The 18,774-nt window shown below is 43.0% G+C and overlaps 1 protein-coding gene across 1 annotated transcript in view; it reads left to right on the top strand.

The window, feature by feature from the left end:
- Positions 1-17,980, top strand: part of tmc3 (transmembrane channel like 3) — a gene marked incomplete at both ends in the record, with an annotated part of 30,416 nt that extends 12,436 nt beyond the window's left edge. The window contains 10 exons of the mRNA XM_079803951.1: positions 5,074-5,358; positions 7,313-7,441; positions 7,876-7,943; positions 8,412-8,540; positions 11,200-11,310; positions 11,966-12,091; positions 13,957-14,035; positions 14,203-14,245; positions 14,421-14,685; positions 17,113-17,980. Coding sequence (XP_079660077.1) covers positions 5,074-5,358; positions 7,313-7,441; positions 7,876-7,943; positions 8,412-8,540; positions 11,200-11,310; positions 11,966-12,091; positions 13,957-14,035; positions 14,203-14,245; positions 14,421-14,685; positions 17,113-17,980 — 2,103 coding nt within the window. The remainder of the gene's footprint in view (positions 1-5,073; positions 5,359-7,312; positions 7,442-7,875; positions 7,944-8,411; positions 8,541-11,199; positions 11,311-11,965; positions 12,092-13,956; positions 14,036-14,202; positions 14,246-14,420; positions 14,686-17,112) is intronic.
- Between the last annotated feature and the right edge of the window lie 794 nt (positions 17,981-18,774).

Here is an 18,774-nt window from a genome sequence, read left to right as displayed (position 1 = left end):
TACCCTCTCTCCTGCATGTACGAGGGTAGTCCCGACCCAGGGGTTATGCAGGAACTGCGTGCGGTGGTGGACCTCGCTCTCTGGGCGACGGAAGTCACTGCACGCTCCCTGGGTCAGGCGATGTCCACACTAGTGGTCCAGGAACCTGGGGCTAAACCTGGCAGATATGCGTGAGTCCGACTAAGTTCGGTTCCTTAACGCCCCTGTCTGTCAGGCTGGCCTCTTCGGCGACGCCGTCGAGTACTTTGCCCAGCAGTTCTCGATGGCCTAGAAGCAGACAGAGGTGGTTTAAAAAAAAAAAATCCTAATTCGCAGCACCTCTGCCTGCTTGTCGCCGAGGGCGCCCCCCCTGCGTCCACCTCTGCCCCTGCGAAACCCAGGCAGCAGCCTCCATCTGGGAGGCAGGGTGTCGGACGTAAGGGAGGCGCCCAACCCACTCAGGGCTTGCTAGTCTACAAGCAAGCGTAAGGACAAGCGGCCCTGAGATGGGCAGCCCAGGGTGAACAGGAGCTGCTCCGAGGGAGTTGGTGTCCGCACCCCTCCCTCAACCCCCCGGAGGAGGACCGGGGGCCCTGACTGGTATCAATACTCTGCCGCTGGCTCTCCGGAGTCCAGCGGTACCCACATTTTCAGAGCACTTTCCTCTCTCCCTGGGCCCCAAGAGGGCCAGGTTGGCAGTGTGCGACGCCCCCGGGCCTTGTCACTTCTTTCCTCCCCTCCCTTCGCCAGGGGGCAGCAGTGTGGGCACCGAGAACGCCTCCGGGCCTTCTCACCCACACTCTGCCCCACCCTGGAATACTCAGACAACACTCAGGGCCGCCTCCGGGCCTCCCGAGTCGGGTCTGTCTATTCCGCCTCGCTGCCCCACCCCGGGTACGTCTGTGGTGCCGTTGGTCCCGCTTGTGCGGTCTCTGGGCTTCGGCCCCCAGGCCGTCTCGCTGGCTCATCCGTACCAACAGACTCGGCTACGCGATTCAGTTCGCTCACCGGCCTCACAAGTACAAGGGCATCCTCTTCACCTCCGTGCGAAGCAGCGATGCTCAGGTCTTGCGGTCAGAGATCGATGTCCTACTGGCGAAGGACGCGGTCGAGCCGGTTCCTCCAGCCGATATGAAGGCGGGGTTCTATAGCCCCTACTTCATTGTACCCAAGAAAGGGGGTGGGTTACGGCCAATCTTGGACCTGCGTATCCTGAATCGGGCCCTGCACAAGCTCCCGTTCCGGATGCTAACGCAGAAACGCATTTTCGAATGCATCCGTCCCCAAGATTGGTTTGCAGCGATCGACCTGAAGGACGCGTACTTTCATGTCTCTATCCTTCCTCGACACAGACCGTTCCTACGTTTTGCGTTCGAGGGGAAGGCATATCAGTACAAAGTCTTGCCCTTCGGGCTGTCCCTGTCGCCTCGCGTCTTCACGAAAGTCGCAGAGGCAGCCATTGTTCCGCTCAGAGAACGCGGCGTTCGCGTCCTCAACTATCTCGACGACTGGCTTATACTCGCCCAGTCTCGGGAACAGTTGTGCGAACACAGGGACATGGTGCTCAGTCACCTCAGCCTGTTGGGCCTTCGGGTCAACCGAGAGAAGAGCAAACTCTGTCCCACGCAGAGGATCTCTTATCTCGGTATGGAGCTGGATTCGGTCAGCCAGACTGCGCGCCTCACGGAAGAGCGGGTCCGGTCGGTGTTGAACTGCTTGAATTCGTTCAAGAACAGGACGGCGGTCCCACTGAAATTTTTTCAGAGGCTCCTGGGGCATATGGCATCTGCAGCCGCGGTAACGCCGCTCGGATTGCTTCATATGAGACCGCTTCAACACTGGCTCCATGGCCGAGTCCCGAGGTGGGCGTGGCAGAGCGGCCAGTACCGGGTCCCAGTGACTCCTTACTGCCGCCAAACTTTCAGCCCATGGTCCGACGCTTCGTTTCTCCGGGCCGGAGTGCCCTTAGAACAAGTGTCCAGGCATGCTGTGCTCTTCACGGATGCCTCCTCCACGGGCTGGGGGGCCACGTACAACGGGCATGCAGTTTCAGGTCTGTGGACGGGACCTCAATTGCATTGGCATATCAATTGCCTCGAGTTGTTAGCGGTACACTTGGCACTGCGCCGCCTCAAGGGGCCGCTACGTGGCAAGCATGTACTGGTCCGTACGGACAGCACTGCGGCCGTTGCGTACATCAACCGTCAGGGTGGTCTACGCTCCCGTTGCATGTTCCAACTCGCCCGCCACCTCCTCCTTTGGAGTCAGAAGCATCTGAGGTCGCTTCGTGCCATTCACATCCCAGGTGCGCTGAACCAGACAGCCGACGAGCTCTCTCGCCAGTCGACACCTCCGGGGGAGTGGCGACTCCATCCCCAGGCGGTCCAGCTGATATGGGACCTCTTCGGAGCCGCACAGGTAGACCTGTTTGCCTCTCCGGACTCGACCCATTGCCAGTGGTACTATTCCCTGACCGGGGGCACCCTCGGCACGGATGCACTGGCGCACAGCTGGCCCCGGGACCTGCGCAAATATGCGTTTCCCCCAGTGAGCCTTCTTGCACAGAAAACCCTGTGCAAGGTCAGGGAGGACGAGGAGCAGGTCTTGTTAGTTGCGCCCTACTGGCCCAACCGGACCTGGTTCCCAGAACTAACTCTCCTCGCGACAGCCCCTCCTTGGCCGATCCCCCTGAGGAGGGACCTTCTTTCTCAGGGACGGGGCACTCTATGGCACCCGCGTCCAGACCTCTGGAAACTCCATGTCTGGTCCCTGGACGGGACGCGGAGGTTCTAGGTGGTCTACCACAGGCAGTGGTGGACACCATCTCTTCTGCTAGAGCCCCCTCTACGAGGCGCCTCTACGCTTTGAAGTGGAACCTGTTCGTTGAATGGCGGGAAGACCCCCGAAGGTGTTCGGTTAGTGTCGTGCTTTCTTTCCTGCAAGATGGGCTGGAGCGAAGGCTGTCTCCCTCCACCCTCAAAGTGTACGTCGCAGCAATAGCGGCGTATCACGACGCAGTCGAAGGTAAGTACATAGGAAAGCACGACTTAATCGTCAGGTTCCTCAGAGGTGCGAGGAGGCTAAATCCTCCTCGTCCAAACTCGTTACCCTCTTGGGACTTAGCTCTAGTGCTCAGAGCACTTCAGAGCCCTCCCTTTGAGCCTTTGCAGTCTGTGGAGCTTAAAATCCTGTCAATGAAGACAGTGCTTCTGACGGCATTGGCCTCCATCAAGAGGGTAGGGGACCTGCATGCACTTTCGGTCAACGAATCGTGCCTAGAATTCGGGCCGGCCAACTCTCACGTTGTCCTGAGACCCCGGCCTGGATACGTGCCCAAGGTTCCTACCACTCCCTTCCGGGACCAGGTAGTGAACCTGCAAGCGCTGCCCTCGGAGGAGGCAGACCCAGCCCAGGCTTTATGTCCCGTCCGCGCTCTTCGCGCTTACGTCGACCGGACTCAAAGCTTTCGGACCTCAGAGCAACTCTTTGTCTGTTACGGAGGCCAGCAGAAGGGAAAGGCTGTCTCCAAGCAGAGGTTAGCCCACTGGATAGTGGATGCTATCGTCTTGGCTTACCAGTCCCAAGACGTGCCTTGCCCGTTCGGGTTGCGAGCACACTCAAGGAGTGTTGCTTCTTCCTGGGCGCTGGCTCAAGGCGCCTCGCTGACAGATATATGTAGAGCTGCGGGCTGGGCGACACCTAACACGTTCGCTAGATTCTATAGCCTCCGTGTAGAGCCGGTATCTTCCCGCATCCTCGCCCCCAGTGGCCAGTAGCGCTAAGTGCCCGTTCTAAGTGTCGGCTTGCAACGCCACTCCCGCCCTCTGGGCCGGATACGTGCGTCTATTTTCTCCAGTTGTGTTCCCCGGAAACGGCTAACCCTGTCGAGCTCCTCCGTCACCCCTGCGGTGCCAGACGTTGCGGCCGTCTGACGCCAGGCCTGCACCCGTATGCTTGTGAAACGTGTGTGTAGGCTGGGTTCCATATGTAGCGGTCCCCTCACGGCTACCCCATATGTGTATTCTTCCACGGTACCAGCTGCCCTACTCGGCTAGCCCCGTGTCTTTCCCTTGACAGAGCCCGCTCTGTCGTCTCTGGGCGTGTTCTTTCCCCCCTGGGACCAGGCTGGAACCACCCCAGAGACTGCCATATGTTGCACTACCCTGCCAGGTTAGTCCTTATGTGTATTCTGCCACCTAGCCTTCTACGAAGGACGTGGCTCCGCAGCGTACCATCTCCCAAGACGGGCACGCTTTCCCAGCGTTATCCAATAGTCACACTGAGTGGGTCTTGCAGAAACAGCAGTGACTGACCTCCCTGCTTGGAGCCCTGACTTCCGTACCATCTAAGACGGTCCAGTGCGCTCAAGCAGGACGCTGGAAGGGCCAGCGCCCTGGCGTTTTGGTAGGGATCCCAATTCGTCGGTCAGTTCCGACGTACGTCGAACGTGACCGACTGAAAGGGAACGTCTCGGTTACGTATGTAACCCTCGTTCCCTGAAGGAGGGAACGGAGACGTACGTCCCGTCGCCAGGTGCTGTGCTTCCGCTAGGGGGCCGAGTCACTAGTTCGGCTCCTCAGCAGAAAAAGGCAATGATCAAGCATTCCACTTCCTTATTTATACCCGCGCTGCGGGGCGGTGCGTGGATTGCGTGGATCGCATGCCAATCTCCATTGGCTCGTTTTTAATACACTCGAAGTAGATTGGTCTCTGAGATCAGATCCCAATTCGTCGGTCAGTTCCGACGTACGTCTCCGTTCCCTCCTTCAGGGAACGAGGGTTACATACGTAACCGAGACGTTTTGGAATGCAAAAAAGGCATAGAAAAACAAAAAGTAGCTGTTGTTGTAGTTTGCCATAATTTTGTCCGATAAATACCTTGACCAAGTTAAGTGTTTTTGTTCTTCCTTCCTATTTAAAACTAAAATATATATATAAAATATTTTCTTTTTTATCCTATTGAACTACAGAACATTCAACATCAAAGCTTTGATTTCTGTGCAATGAAAATATTATTCAGATATTTACCAGTCTTTAGTTAGAAAAATGTTACGTAAAATGTATGTAAATCATACATGTTTTGAATAATTCCAGATTCTTGTGGGTCCAGTAAACCTTACTGACTCAACATCGTACCTAGCGACCATTTCTCAGCCTACTGAGGACAACCTGTCCACCATTGTCCCAGATATCATGGAGCGACAGAACAGCATGCTGAACACGACTCTTCTGGACCTCAACACCAGCGTGACCACTATCAAGAGCACCACAACCTCCAGACAGGCATTAAGAGTGCAGTCTCTGCTAAACCAGACCGTCGTCTATGAGTACAACACCAGATCACAGCAAGACCCCTGCTGGGAAACATATGTCGGCCAGGTACTCCTTCACATGGAAATCATTGCTCTCTCTTCCAGATTATCAGGGACTTTGCTGGTATCCACTCCTGGCTGGACCCTTCATGGGCACTATAGCTATAGTATTATCAATTAGCACATTTATTCAGTTCACTGCTGATGTTACCAGATGGCAGAGCCTTCTGCTTGGGCTTGAAGTGAAGCTTGAAAACCAAATTGACCCTGTTTACTTTCTTAATTCTGGTTGTTATTGGGCACAATGCTTCATTGTTCTTCGAAGTAAGCCAAAAATCCAATAAATTCTCAAAAAAATTTCTCAATGTCTTGTTTCACTTCACAGCCAAGCAAAACAAAGCTCTTAAAATATAATGATATAATGATGATAATCTCACAAAACTGCTAAACTCACTATGAACTTAAAAAATTTGGGGTCGGTAAGATTGTTGAAGTCTCTTCTGCTTACCAAGGCTGCATTTATTTGATCAAAAATACAGTAAAAATAGTAATATTGTGAAATATTATTACACTTTAAAATAACTGTTTTCTATTTGAATATATTTTAAAATGTAATTTATTCCTGTGATGCAAAGCTGAATTTTTAGCATCATTTTCAGCGTCTTCAGTCACATGATCTTTCAGAAATCATTCTAATCTTTCTGATTTTTGCTGCTGAAAATGTTGAAAATAGGATACTTTGATTAATATAAAGTTCAAAAGAACAACTTTTAAAAAAAACTCTACAGATGAATGTTGCAAACTTTTTGCTGAATAAAAATATCAATTTCTTTCCAAAGTATATACAGTTTTACTTTCTTTAAATTAGTGCAAGTCCATAGTATTAGATATAAAATATATAACAATTGTGGCCAGAGATTTTTCTTAGAAATGGTTCCACTTTTCTGAGACACTTTTTCAATTATTTTTAGTTCTTTTAGTTTAGTTTGAGCTTGTTTTATTTTTTTATTTTTCTTATTATTGATGCTTTTCAATCAGAGTTACTAAAAGACATACAGCACTTGTTTCGACATATTGACCAAGAAATCCAGATGAGATTTTAATAAAAGCATTCCTTACTTTCTGATTCAGTAACAAAAAAAGAAAAAAAAGAAAAGGATTATAAATGCTTGCTCCAAAACATACTAGTATATTACAGAACAATAAAAAAGTTAAATAATATAAAAATAAAATACACATGTACTACATATGTACATACAGTAAAATAACAACATAGGCAAAGTACAGCAAAAACAGAAAAAAAGAGTAAAAAACGTGCACCTTTATATTTATTTTAGATTTTATTTCCCCTTTTTATGTTCTCTCTGTTTCTTAATCAGTCAGGGAGGAGAGATTGGACAAGAACAACAAGGGTCCTGTGTAGAGGAAGTGTTACATAAAGTTTATTTTTACTGTAACTAACTCTTCTCAAAGTAATTTTTTTCATGGATGTCTGAAGTCAGTTTCCCCTTAAGTATCCTAGCTGAATAAGCACAGATGTAGTTTGTCACAATAAGAAATGAACATGTTACAGTTTGACAGAGATGTTTTGTTTTTGTGCTATATTTCTAGAAATAATTTATTTGATATTTTGTTATATAATGCAAAGACATTTACACTTTTTAAGTGTGGCTTAAGTGGCCAAATACTTGTTGGGGCCACTGTGTATAGAAACAAACCCAGACACACTTGGTATTTTTTGTGGGATCTATACAGATACATTATACAGGCATTATTGTCACAAACAATATAAATATGTTTCCTTCCAGAGGAGAAGAATATAGATTTGATGTGTGTATTGAAATATCCAGCCCGCTTTTATTTAATGAAACTGCTGTCAGGTTTGTCTTTCTCTTGGTTTAAATCCAAAGATCTAATTAAGTGTCCTGCTTGGAGATACTGATGGTCTGTGGAGGGGTAAAATTGCACCCTGCGCAAGGACGGTAAATGCAGGCTGTTTATTTTATTTATCTTATTTACAGGAGATGTTAAAGCTCTCCATCATTGATATGATCTTCACGGTGGCAAGTATCCTGCTCATTGATTTTATCCGAGGACTGGTGGTTCGATACTTGAGTGACTGCTGCTGTTGGGACTTGGAGAGCAAGTTTGTAAGTCTGTCACTTCTGTTCAGAAACACACATCGAGAGGTTTTTTCAAGCAGATTTGTGACCAATCGATAGGCCTGCTTTGAATCTTCACCCGTTAAGATGGGATAAAGTATGTTAACATTGAAAACCACATCACATCAAGTTTTTTTTAAATATATTTTTGTGTCATATTAAATGGCAGAATAGCAGAATTCTGCTGATCTGACCATCACAAACTGCAGAGAATAATGTGTATTAAGACTAAAGCATTATATTACTAGAAGTGAACTTATGACTTGTCATTATGTTTTAGATTCTGATTTTTCATGGATTCTTAAACTAATTATTAGCTTTTCATAAATCCACAAATCAAACCCTGTTTTGGGAAACCCTGTTCTATAACATGTATTAATTAATTATATTCCCTTTTCAATTAAACTAAATTCCCTTTACAGCCAGAATATGGTGAATTCAAAATAGCTGAAAATGTTCTTCATCTGATATACAACCAGGGAATGATATGGTAAGGGATGATTTATACATTTATCAATGCATTATCTATTTATCTCTGATACACAGTCCTAATTTTAACAAAATAAATCTGTGTGTGTGTGTGTGTGTGTGTGTGTGTGTGTGTGTGTGTGTGTGTGTGTGTGTGTGTGTGTGTGTGTGTGTGTGTGTGTGTGTGTGTGTGTGTGTGTGTGTGTGTGTGTGTGTGTGTGTGTGTGTGTGTGTGTGTGTGTGTGTGTGTGTGTGTGTGTGTGTGTGTGTGTGTGTATATATATAATGTGTGTATATATTGTCTATCTACAGTATATCTGCAATAAACTGTCCTGTTGTTATCGTGGTGCTCCTTACACAGGACCTCAATGCTCCATTTCCCTTCAGCTTTGTAATCCCACAATAATGAGTTTTCTGAAGCTCTAGGTGCACAAGCAGAACTCCTTTAAGAGGGGGAATAAATCGTTCCTGTCTTTCACTCTGCCTGTAGGATGGGAGCGTTCTTTTCACCTTGTCTGCCCGCCTTTAACGTCCTGAAGCTCATTGGTTTGATGTACCTTCGAAGCTGGGCTGTGCTGACCTGCAACGTCCCCCATCAGCAGGTCTTTAAGGCCTCCAGGTCAGTGAGGCAGAATGAGGTCATTAGAGGTTATACATTCATTTACCACTGAACTGATACGTGATAAGTGTAGCTGACCTAGGACAATCTGCCATCATTTGCTTACAACAAAACCATTAAAACATTGGTTTCATAAATCCTTGGGCCGGTTGAGCAGGATGCAATTAATTTCAGTTCATTTGATATTATAGTTTGATCGATGTGATTCCCATTCCATGATTACTGCAACATGCATTTTTTGAGACTGAACTCAAAAACAATTTAGAGTTCTGGGGCTGTTATTTTCTTGAAATGTAAAATATTATCATATTATATATTCATTTGAAAAATAATTGTTTCTAGAATTTTCCTCATATTTCCAGGTTTTGTAATTATTTGTAATAATTAGTTTGTAATTATTACTGTGTTGTAGCTGTACAAATCCACAGGAGAATGTCGCAGAGCAAAAACCAACCACTGTAACCAAACAATACCGGACAGGCAACTAACTCAAAATTAGGGATAAATACACAGAGCAAACAAAGGAAAAAATAACATCTTTATTCAACAATTTCTTCTCTTCCGTGTCAGTCTCTGATGCTGTTCACGTAGTAAACACAGTGCAGCGCTTCCGGGTTCTACGCCAGAACGCTGGCTCAGTATTGGTATATCACACACATTCATCGTAGTGCTCACATGAACAGAGAACGCCGGAGACTCACATGGAAGAGAAGAAATTGTTTAATACATTTGTTATTTTAGTTTTGCTAAACCACTGGAGTCACATTGACTATTTTTGGACTAGTCTTTACTACCTTTCTGGACCTTGAAAGTAATTATAACGTTGCAGTCTATGTGGGGTCAGAAAGCTCACAGATTTCATCAAAAAATATCTTAATTTGTGTTCTGAAGATGAACGAAGGTCTTACGGGTTTGGAACGACATGAGGGTGAGTTTTAGGTGAGCTATTCCTTTTAGCTTAACAACAAGCAAGTTGGTCTGTTGACGTAAAAAAACGGCATCGTGCAAGGTTGGAAATACCACCAAAATGAATAAAAATGCAGCCAAAATTCAAGATATGAATTGCTCTTGTATGAGTTCTCATATTTTGTGTTTATAACTTAATACAGTTAAGCAATATCACACGAGCAAGACTGCTATTTTCTCAAAAATCAGCACGATAGCAAAATGTGATATTCATTGTATACAGCAGTTCAATAAACAATAAGTTGATTATATTAATTAACCATTTTTAGACACAACATTGTCAATTTTGACCAATTTTGCTCTATTGACCTTATTCAGAGCAGCAGCAGCATGACAGGTATGAAAGAGAGGCTGTGATAGACTTACCATGTTTTCAATGGCATCCGCTGTAAAAAGATGTATAAAGCTGCTAGATCACTTTTTTTTTTTTTTTATCTACTGAAATTTCTTGGAAAGATATTTTTGTTGTCTCATCAGCAGAACAATCCAAAAACACATTAATAACAGTACAACCCACTGAAGAAATGTATGTCTATCCCTCACAGCCTCCCTTTCATTCCTGTTAAAAATCAAAGATGGCGCTGCTGTGAATAAGGTCTATGGCGAGCACCCTTCTGAAAGCTAAAATGACAAATGGGACACCCTACGGTCTCATCGACTTAACGGACACGTGCACACGGCAGCCATTGTATGTCCACAAGACCGAAAGTGTTCACAGTGTTTCTTTTTTGAATGATTCACCGTTTTTTAACTAATCTGGTGAGTCAATGGTTCAATGGCCCATTCATACAGTCAATGGGCTTCTTTCATGAATGAATCAAAGGCAATTGAACAAATCAGTTGAATGAATTATTCTATGATTCACTTATTAAGATTTACCGCCACATACTGACAGTGTTAGTTTCCCGACATTTTTCCCAACATCTCCTATTTGTGTATTCAGAATGTTATATTTAGTACATTAATGTACTAAATAAAATTTCTGTTAATAAAAATGACCCTAAACCAAGTTTGATAGGCTTTTGTCATATGCTGATATGTTTTGATTAAAATTGCAACAAAGAACTGTGATTTCTGTATCTTTCTTAGCTTGAAAACCTCTCCAACCTATTTCTACATGTTTCCTTTGCTGGTAAAACTGCATTTTTTTTTGAAGATCTAAATGGCTGAGTGTAAATTCCTCTGACAAGAGCTGTAATGTGAAACAATTTTCGTTTTTTACGAGCTGTGAGATTAATTTAAAATCAGCGAGCATTCAGTGTACGGATCAGGGACTCTCTGAATGGTACACTTTTGTTCTCTGCTTCACTGAATCCAAATCCCTCTCATTTTCCAGCGTGGTGAGTACCGAGATAACAGTGGATACTTCAGTGTGACAAGCGACTGTGTTGGTCAAAGCATCTCTCTTTCAGATTTATGTAATTGCATCTTGATCGAAGCTTTATCAGTCAGTCGCAGATGTGAGGCGAAACATTACCGTGTAGTCTACACATATTTCATCTTCAACGATACTGCTGCGTTTAATGCGATAATGAGGAATCATCCCACTGCAGGCGTGGAGTGTAAAACTTAGCATTAAATATTATGAAACAGTTAAATCACTGTAGTTTGGTTGTGTATCTGAGTTCATTCATATTATTTTATTGGGATTGTCTTTTAATTGAAATGTATTGTATTGTATTGTATTCCCCAGATCTAATAACTTCTATCTGGCGATGCTCCTCTTCATGCTTTTCCTGTGTATGTTACCGACCATTTTTGCCATTGTGAGGTACCGGCCATCTCAGTACTGTGGACCCTTCAGGTAAATAAAACTGTCCTATGTGGGGTGTGTTTAAATCTAATCTCATATAAGGTGTCACACTGTAAAAAGTGATCAGTTGACTTAATAATTTTAAGGCAACAGATTTCCTCAATTTTTTAAGTTAAGTAAATAAACTTCATGCCTATTGATGTGGAATTTTCAAGTTCACAACTTGATTTTTTTTCAATTCCGCATGAAGTTTATTACGTAATAATTTTAAGGCAACGGGTTTCCTCACTTTTTACAGTGCAGCTGATCATTAATGCAAAATAAATCCAGGTGGATCAGTCTTGTATCACCCAGAAGTGGTTTATTTTGCAGTGATGCCTATTGTACATTATCTCAATTACTACACATGCACATCCAAAATAATCGAATACATGACTTGAAATGTTGTGTTAAGTTAAAATGTTATGTTACAAGAAAGAGACTGTAAAGTAATATGAGATATGTAGAAGATTGTTTTTCTGGTTTAAACAGTTTAGTGTCATTGTAATATACAAACATTTTAGATTGCAGAATGATTGACTAATCAGAATCAAGTATTCCAGAGCTCCGTATAATATGCGTTTGTTTTTATTTTTTAATTAATTTACATGAAAATACATAGTTGATGTCTTTCTGCATTTCTTCAATCTCCTCTGCCGCTCTGTAGTGGCCAGGAGAAGATTTACGACATCATCTCCGAAACCATTGCCAACGACTTCCCGCTGTGGTTCAATAAAGTGATGAGTTACGTCACCAGTCCTGTGGTGGTGCTGCCCGCTTTGCTTCTACTCTTGTAAGTACTTCTGTCTACACTGATCTTGATTACTAGAAAATAAAAGCTCTTCAAGACAAACATTGATGTTGGCTTGATAAAGCCTTAACTAAAAAAATATTAAAATGTTCTGGATGGTTACCAGTGCATTGCTATAGGCGATGGTGTTTTAGGAGATACACTACAGTTCAAAAGTTTGGGGTCAATAAGATTGTTTTTCATTCTAATATGCTGATTTGCTTCTCAAGAAACATTTCTTTATTATCAAAAAAAATTGTTTTTGTAAAAACCGTTATACATTTTTTAGAATTCTTTGATTTAGGTTAGATTTTTCTTTTCTAATAGAAAATTTAAAAGTACAGCATTTGTCGGAAATAGAAATCTTTGTACTATTTATAAATGTTTTTTTCTGTAAATTTTGATCAATTTAATGTGCCCTTGCTGAATAAAAGACAATTTAAAAAAAAAATATCCCCACTTAACAGGGCTTGACATTTTGCTCACCAGCCACTATGGTTTGAGGTTTTCTATTTTCACTGGCCACAATTTTGACATCGATACCATGGGGAAAAACTGCCATATAGATTTTTTTTTTAATTATCTCATAATTTGGCAACAGGTATAGCCTATTAGGCTGCTGTCACTTTAAGACCAGAAGCACGGATACATTATACAGTTACACATGTGTTTTCTTTCTCAACTGTTTACATTCACTTAAAACATAACTGACTATGTTTATCCGTGTCTGTGTTTAAAGCTGGGTGCACACTGTGCGATTTTGGCCACGATTTGGCCGTCTGAGACAAATTGTGCAAATCATAAAAGATTCCTCTAATCCAAGGCAAGTATTTGATCGTTGCGATCAAATTTGACCTCAGACAAAATTTTGGCGCACAGTCCTGCAGTGTGACTTCTGCTAGGACGACCGTCAAATTATCTTCGTTTTTTTAAGACAAACATGACCAAAATGAGCGCTAGACATTTCTTTGTAGCCACCATTTCAAAAATGAATGACAACTTAGATCTTACAGTGTGACATGGCTTACAGCGGGGATCATGTTCTTACAGTCTGACAAGGAACAATCGTAAAGGAATATTATAAATGGCACAGTGTGCACCCGGCTTTACTCGCCAAGACCGGCATTTTGACATTATTTTGTATGTATTTGACTGATTAAGCGCAATAATCAGCGAAAAAGAAAAAAATTTTTGTACTGAGAGGCAGCTTTATGTGCATGAACTGTGGGTGTGAGCACAAAATCTGCTGGAATGAGTAAAATTATGCACAATTTGCGCAATTCCACGCCGAAATTCAAGCCCTGTAACAGCAACAATATTCTGTTGGAGAGATGAGAGAGAGAGAAAGCGCAGCTGGTATTGTCATGTGTATCTATTCTGAATTTTTTTTTAGCGTTTTAGATATTTGTATCAAAAAAAAGTATATTTTTGACAACGTTACATCAATGCACTTAGTTTATTATTTCAGATACATTTTTAAAAGACTACAATTGAAAAATGTATATATTTTATATAAAATTCAACCCTACAAAGTGGCTATTAGGAGTGACTGGGTTACATGCCACTGCTGAAATCCACCCGCATTTGGTGGGTTTGGCGGGTGTTAATGTCAAGCCCTGCTACTTTTGAACAATAGATGGGAACTATGGGAATTTGGGTATTTTTGATAGTCTGCTGTAGGAAAAAAAACCACGGGTCAATTCAATTAGGAAGAACATAGCTTTGGTCTGGGGTTAGAGAGTTAGAAAAAGGTTTTTTGTACAATAACAGCATATTGTTTTAGTCAAGCCAGCATAATTCGACCAGGCAAGCAGGACAAATGCCTTCATTGCACTCAACCTTGTGCTGTTTGTCACGGTCTCTTTCAGTATGCTGATCTACTACCTACAATCCATTGCTAGATCACTCAAAGTCACCAACAGCCAGCTGAGACTGCAGCTGCAGACCGTGAGTCACTCTAAATGGAATATCATTATGATGTATTTCAGTTCATTTAACAGATCCGGGGTTTACAATAAGGAACCCGAGCGAAACAGGATAAGGTCTTTGGATTTCATTTAATCTAATTTCTCTAGCAGTTTATTTTATAACGCTAATTAAATTTCCTGTTTCAGGAGCGCACGGACGACAAGAAGAAAGTATTTCAGTTAGCTGCAGGTACTTTGTCTATGAACTATCTTCATTACGAATACAAGGAAACGTTTCGGGCACATTTCAGCCCGCTGAGCAGTAACGGCCAAAGTAATGTACTCACAATATATAACGTCATACGGCAATATCAGCTTGTCACCAGTTGGCTGGACATTTGGGTGTGTAAATGTGTGATTTACAGCGCGTCTGCAGACACCTGAGGGCGGCGATAAAAAGGCAGAACAAGAGAGCGACATCACTAGTATGGAGTCGTCCGCCCGCTCCACCTCCCCTCCACGGCGCAACGGTACCGTCACCAACTTCGAATCTCCCGTCCGCCATGGCAACAACATCAGGACCATATCCCAGTCGGCTTCGCGGCCTGACATCCCGAGAGCTGCCGGAGCCACGCGGAGTCCCTCTGTCCCAGTGCGGCAGAAACACAAAGCGGAGCACGTAGCCAGTAGGTCTGTGCTGCTCTGTGGTATAAGAGCTTTATATTTCAATTCACTGCTGCTTAGGTTCCATGCATCTGCTGTTCATGAAGCTTCACTGCCCTCCATTTCTGCCCGTGTAATGCTTTCAGAATGTACAGCAGCCCCTCAGTTCCTCAAAGACAAGTACGACGAGTGGAGTACATACCCATCAGGTTTGGTATATTCATGAAGTCTGATTATGAATAAACAACTGAATCCTATTTCTACACTTCTGTTTCTACCCATTCTGTTTCTAAGACAAATTAAGCTCTATCAACAGCGTTTGTGGCATTATGTAGATAACTGCAGAAAATAATTTCATTTTAGCCTTCATTCTTGTTTATTAAAGGTAACAATCATAACTTCTATGGAGGCTTGTTTCCGCCACGGAATAAGACATTTAAAAGATAATTGTGACTTTTTATCTGAGTTATAAAGTCAGAACTGCATGATATAAAGTCTCAATTCTTTTTTCTTGCAATTGCAAGTTTATATCTCGCAATTCTGACTTTATAAATCGCAATTGTGAGTTTATATGTCGCAATTCTGTCTTTAAAATCGCAATTGTGAGTTTATATCTCGCAATTCTGTCTTTATAACTCAGTTATCAATTCTGAGAAAAAAAAATCTCCTACCACTGTATACTTTTTGACTTGCTGTAAGTGACAGAAGCACTGACTGCAGTTGTCCGTGTGTTAAATAATTCCTCGAAACTTTTGGAATGTCATAGCACACAAAAGGGGAAATTGTTTGTTTGGGAAGCACACCCTGAAGAAGGCTGTCTGTGCCGCTACGCGTGGGTTGTAACCCCCCCCAATTTTCTATTATGAAATAACCAGTAAAATAAAGGCTTTTTAATCATTTGAAGAAGAGTGCCTTGGATTTTCCTTTTTTCCACATTCATTTGAATTCCCGACTCCAAAGAGCACCTTCATACGTCTTATTGAACTCCCTGAGCACCCTGGACTTCTTTGCCTTGTCATAGCATGTAACTCCCTGAGCACCCTGGACTTCTTTGCCTTGTCATAGCATGTAACTCCCTGAGCACCCTGGACTTCTTTGCCTTGTCATAGCATGTAACTTTCACTTGATATGCATGAAGCCATATCAGGAATTATGTCAGTAGATGCCTATTCACACGCAAAACAATAACTATAAAGATTAGCGTCTACACCAGCGGATATCGTTCTGCTTATTTTAAATACATGCTGCTGTTTTGTCGTCTGTCTCTTTAAACATTCAAGCGTGTTACAGCAGGATGGATTCTGATTGGTTGTCAATGTTTTTATCGTTCATCAGCTGGATAAAATCGTTTTGAACGTGTTTCCAAAAATGTAGCTACCGTTATCTTTATTTCTGTGGTGTGAACTCAGCTATTCTTTAATATTGAGAATTTTTTTTTAGAACTATATCTTTATCGTTATCTTTATAGTTATCGTCCTTATTAGCCCCAACTCAAAAAGGATGATTTAGACAGCTTTACTGACCAAACAATAAACTGGAGTAAACTCTTAATGAATAATTAATGTTAAGTGCTTTAAAAAAAATACAAACTTTATATTTCTGTTTTAAACCCTTCAGAACACTGGCTTGCTAATTGTGTATGTGTACATTAGTGTAAATGTGCTTTTTAGCTGTTTGTTTTTTTACTTCAGGACATTAAAATAATTTTCTGTGGTAATCAACATTGCGCTATAAAGACATAATCCTTCTGCGAGCACTTAACTAATTCACTATAAAAAAAAATCCTATTAAAACATTTCTGCATTTCAAATTGTACTGCTTATTATACTTGTCATTGTGTGTCTACTCAAGGAAAAATATGTAGATGCTGTTTATAGAGCTTAACTTGATTGAACCCTTTAAAAAGGGGAGGGGGGATACTTTTTCACTTGAAGACACTAACGTTATTCTATCATATCAGATCAGGGATAGGGAACTTCAGTGCTTGCACTTTGAGAGTAAAACTTCATTAGGCTTCACCTTTCATTTCATAAAATGCAGTGCACTTCATACTATTTAATTAAAGGAGCAATTCACCCAAAACTGAAAATGTTGTCGTCATTTACTCACCCTCATGACATTCCGACCTTATGTTATTTTCTCTTTTTTTGTGAAACACAAAGCAAGCTCTTAGGAAGAATGTAGGCAGAATGTTTTATGGGGGCTTTTAGTCCTTGACAGTATAAATCACCATCCAGTTTCAGCTATTCGTTTCACAAAAGAAAGAATAGAAACAATGCACATCTTGGAAAGACATGGTATAAATTAAAAAGTTTTGGGTGAACTATTCCTTTAACATAAGTTACAAGCTGCATCATAAAGGTAAATGTCTTATTTTCTCAAGTTTATGGAAGGTAGGGTGGATATGTACAAACATGCGTATTCATGTCACATGTTGCATTCTCTAATATCCAGGCATTCTGGGTACTTGGGCAGCACCAGTGGTTCCTGCCGCTCCAAGTCCTACCACAACATGGCCTACACCCCTAGTGCACGGTACGCCGAGAACATCCAATCCGATCCACTGTTTCGGAAAACCCACCGGCCCATGCACAGCGAGCCCGGCATAATCACGGCTCAGAGCTACGTGGGCCGCCGGGCACACACGACACGCTACGTCATCGTCAACGAACACGAAGCTCGCAAGAAGCTTCTGCGCAACACTACGCGCGTACCGAGACATTACCGCCTAGCAGATGAACCGGCGGAGATTGTAGAGCTGTATCCACGTAACGTAAAGCGTTACATTCCTCGTACCCCTCACCGCAGCCACCAGCCACACCTCAGCGAGGAAGAGGAGGTAGAAGAGGAAGACCCAAAGACCAGCACGAGGAGGGGGTCGAACCGTCCGCGATCACTGTCGGACCTCCATCAGACCGCACGATTCTACATTGGCGATGCGATAAACAGTCAGTTGTCTATGGAGCAGGGTTTATATGGTGACGAAGAAGAGGACGATCAGGAAGACGACTGGGCGAATGATGGCTTGCACCCTTGCTCTCAAACAAACATCCGAGGCCCAGAGTCGGCTCACAGGTACGGCGAACAATATGTCAAGCCCAAGACCAAGCATAAAGTGGAGCCGTCGCTGACCGAGTCAGATTCGGCATCGTTGGCGTCTAGTAGCGACCAACAAAACAGCAGCACAGACCAGTATATCCAGGTCATTCACAACAAGGAAAAGTACCTGAAGCCCAGTGCAAAGCTGACCAAAAAGAAATCCAAGAACAGCATTAAACTCAATGTGTCTGCCACCAATGATCTTGTCTGCTCCAATGTTTAACCTGTTTAAAGACCGAGATAATGGCTCTCTGTTCAAAAACCCTAGTGAGCGGTCTACGTAGGAAGCATTTTACGGCCTCATAGGCACACACCAACACACAGTCTGTTTCAGAAGGTAGGTTGCATTATTATGGTGCCTTCTAAGATACCTTCTATAGGCCAAATTGTAATGCATCCTTTCCCAGAATGCTCTGCGTTCCAGACAATATGGAATCGAGTGCTGGAGTGATGTATTTTTGTAGTCCAGCCTGGAAGTAAAAGTCAAGTTATGCTATAAACAAACAATGCCATAATTTTTTCTAGTGAGTAAATGAGTTTACCTGTTTTGTATGATGATGTTTAAAGGGATAGTTCACACTGAAATGAAAATAGTCATCTTTTACTCACTCTGCTGTTGTTCTAATGCCCTATGTCCTTCTATTTTTTTTCGGACCTCAAAAGCAGAAATAAAAAAGAAACGTACTGCACTCGCTCCTCCATTTAATGGCAGTGAATGGCGGCCAGGCTAAAGCTTTACAAAAAGGATACAAAAGTATCACGCAATGATACAGTGAGCCGCGCGCCATATATGGAAAGTTTATGGAAACATTATTCAGTCAAAATATCTTGTGAGTGCGTGTGAGCCGTCAGCAGCAGCTTGTATCCTTTTTGTAAAGTTTTAGCCTGGTCGCCATTCACTGGAGGAGTTATATGGAGGAGAGCGTGCAGGACGTTTTTCAAAATATCTCCTGTTGAGGTCTGAAAAAGATAGAAGGACATAGGGCATTAGAACAACAGCAGGGTGAGTAAAAGATG

This window comes from Gobio gobio (genome assembly GCF_949357685.1).
Source record: "Gobio gobio genome assembly, chromosome: 2".
NCBI lineage: Eukaryota > Metazoa > Chordata > Actinopteri > Cypriniformes > Gobionidae > Gobio > Gobio gobio.
This window is presented reverse-complemented; position numbering and strand designations above follow the sequence as displayed.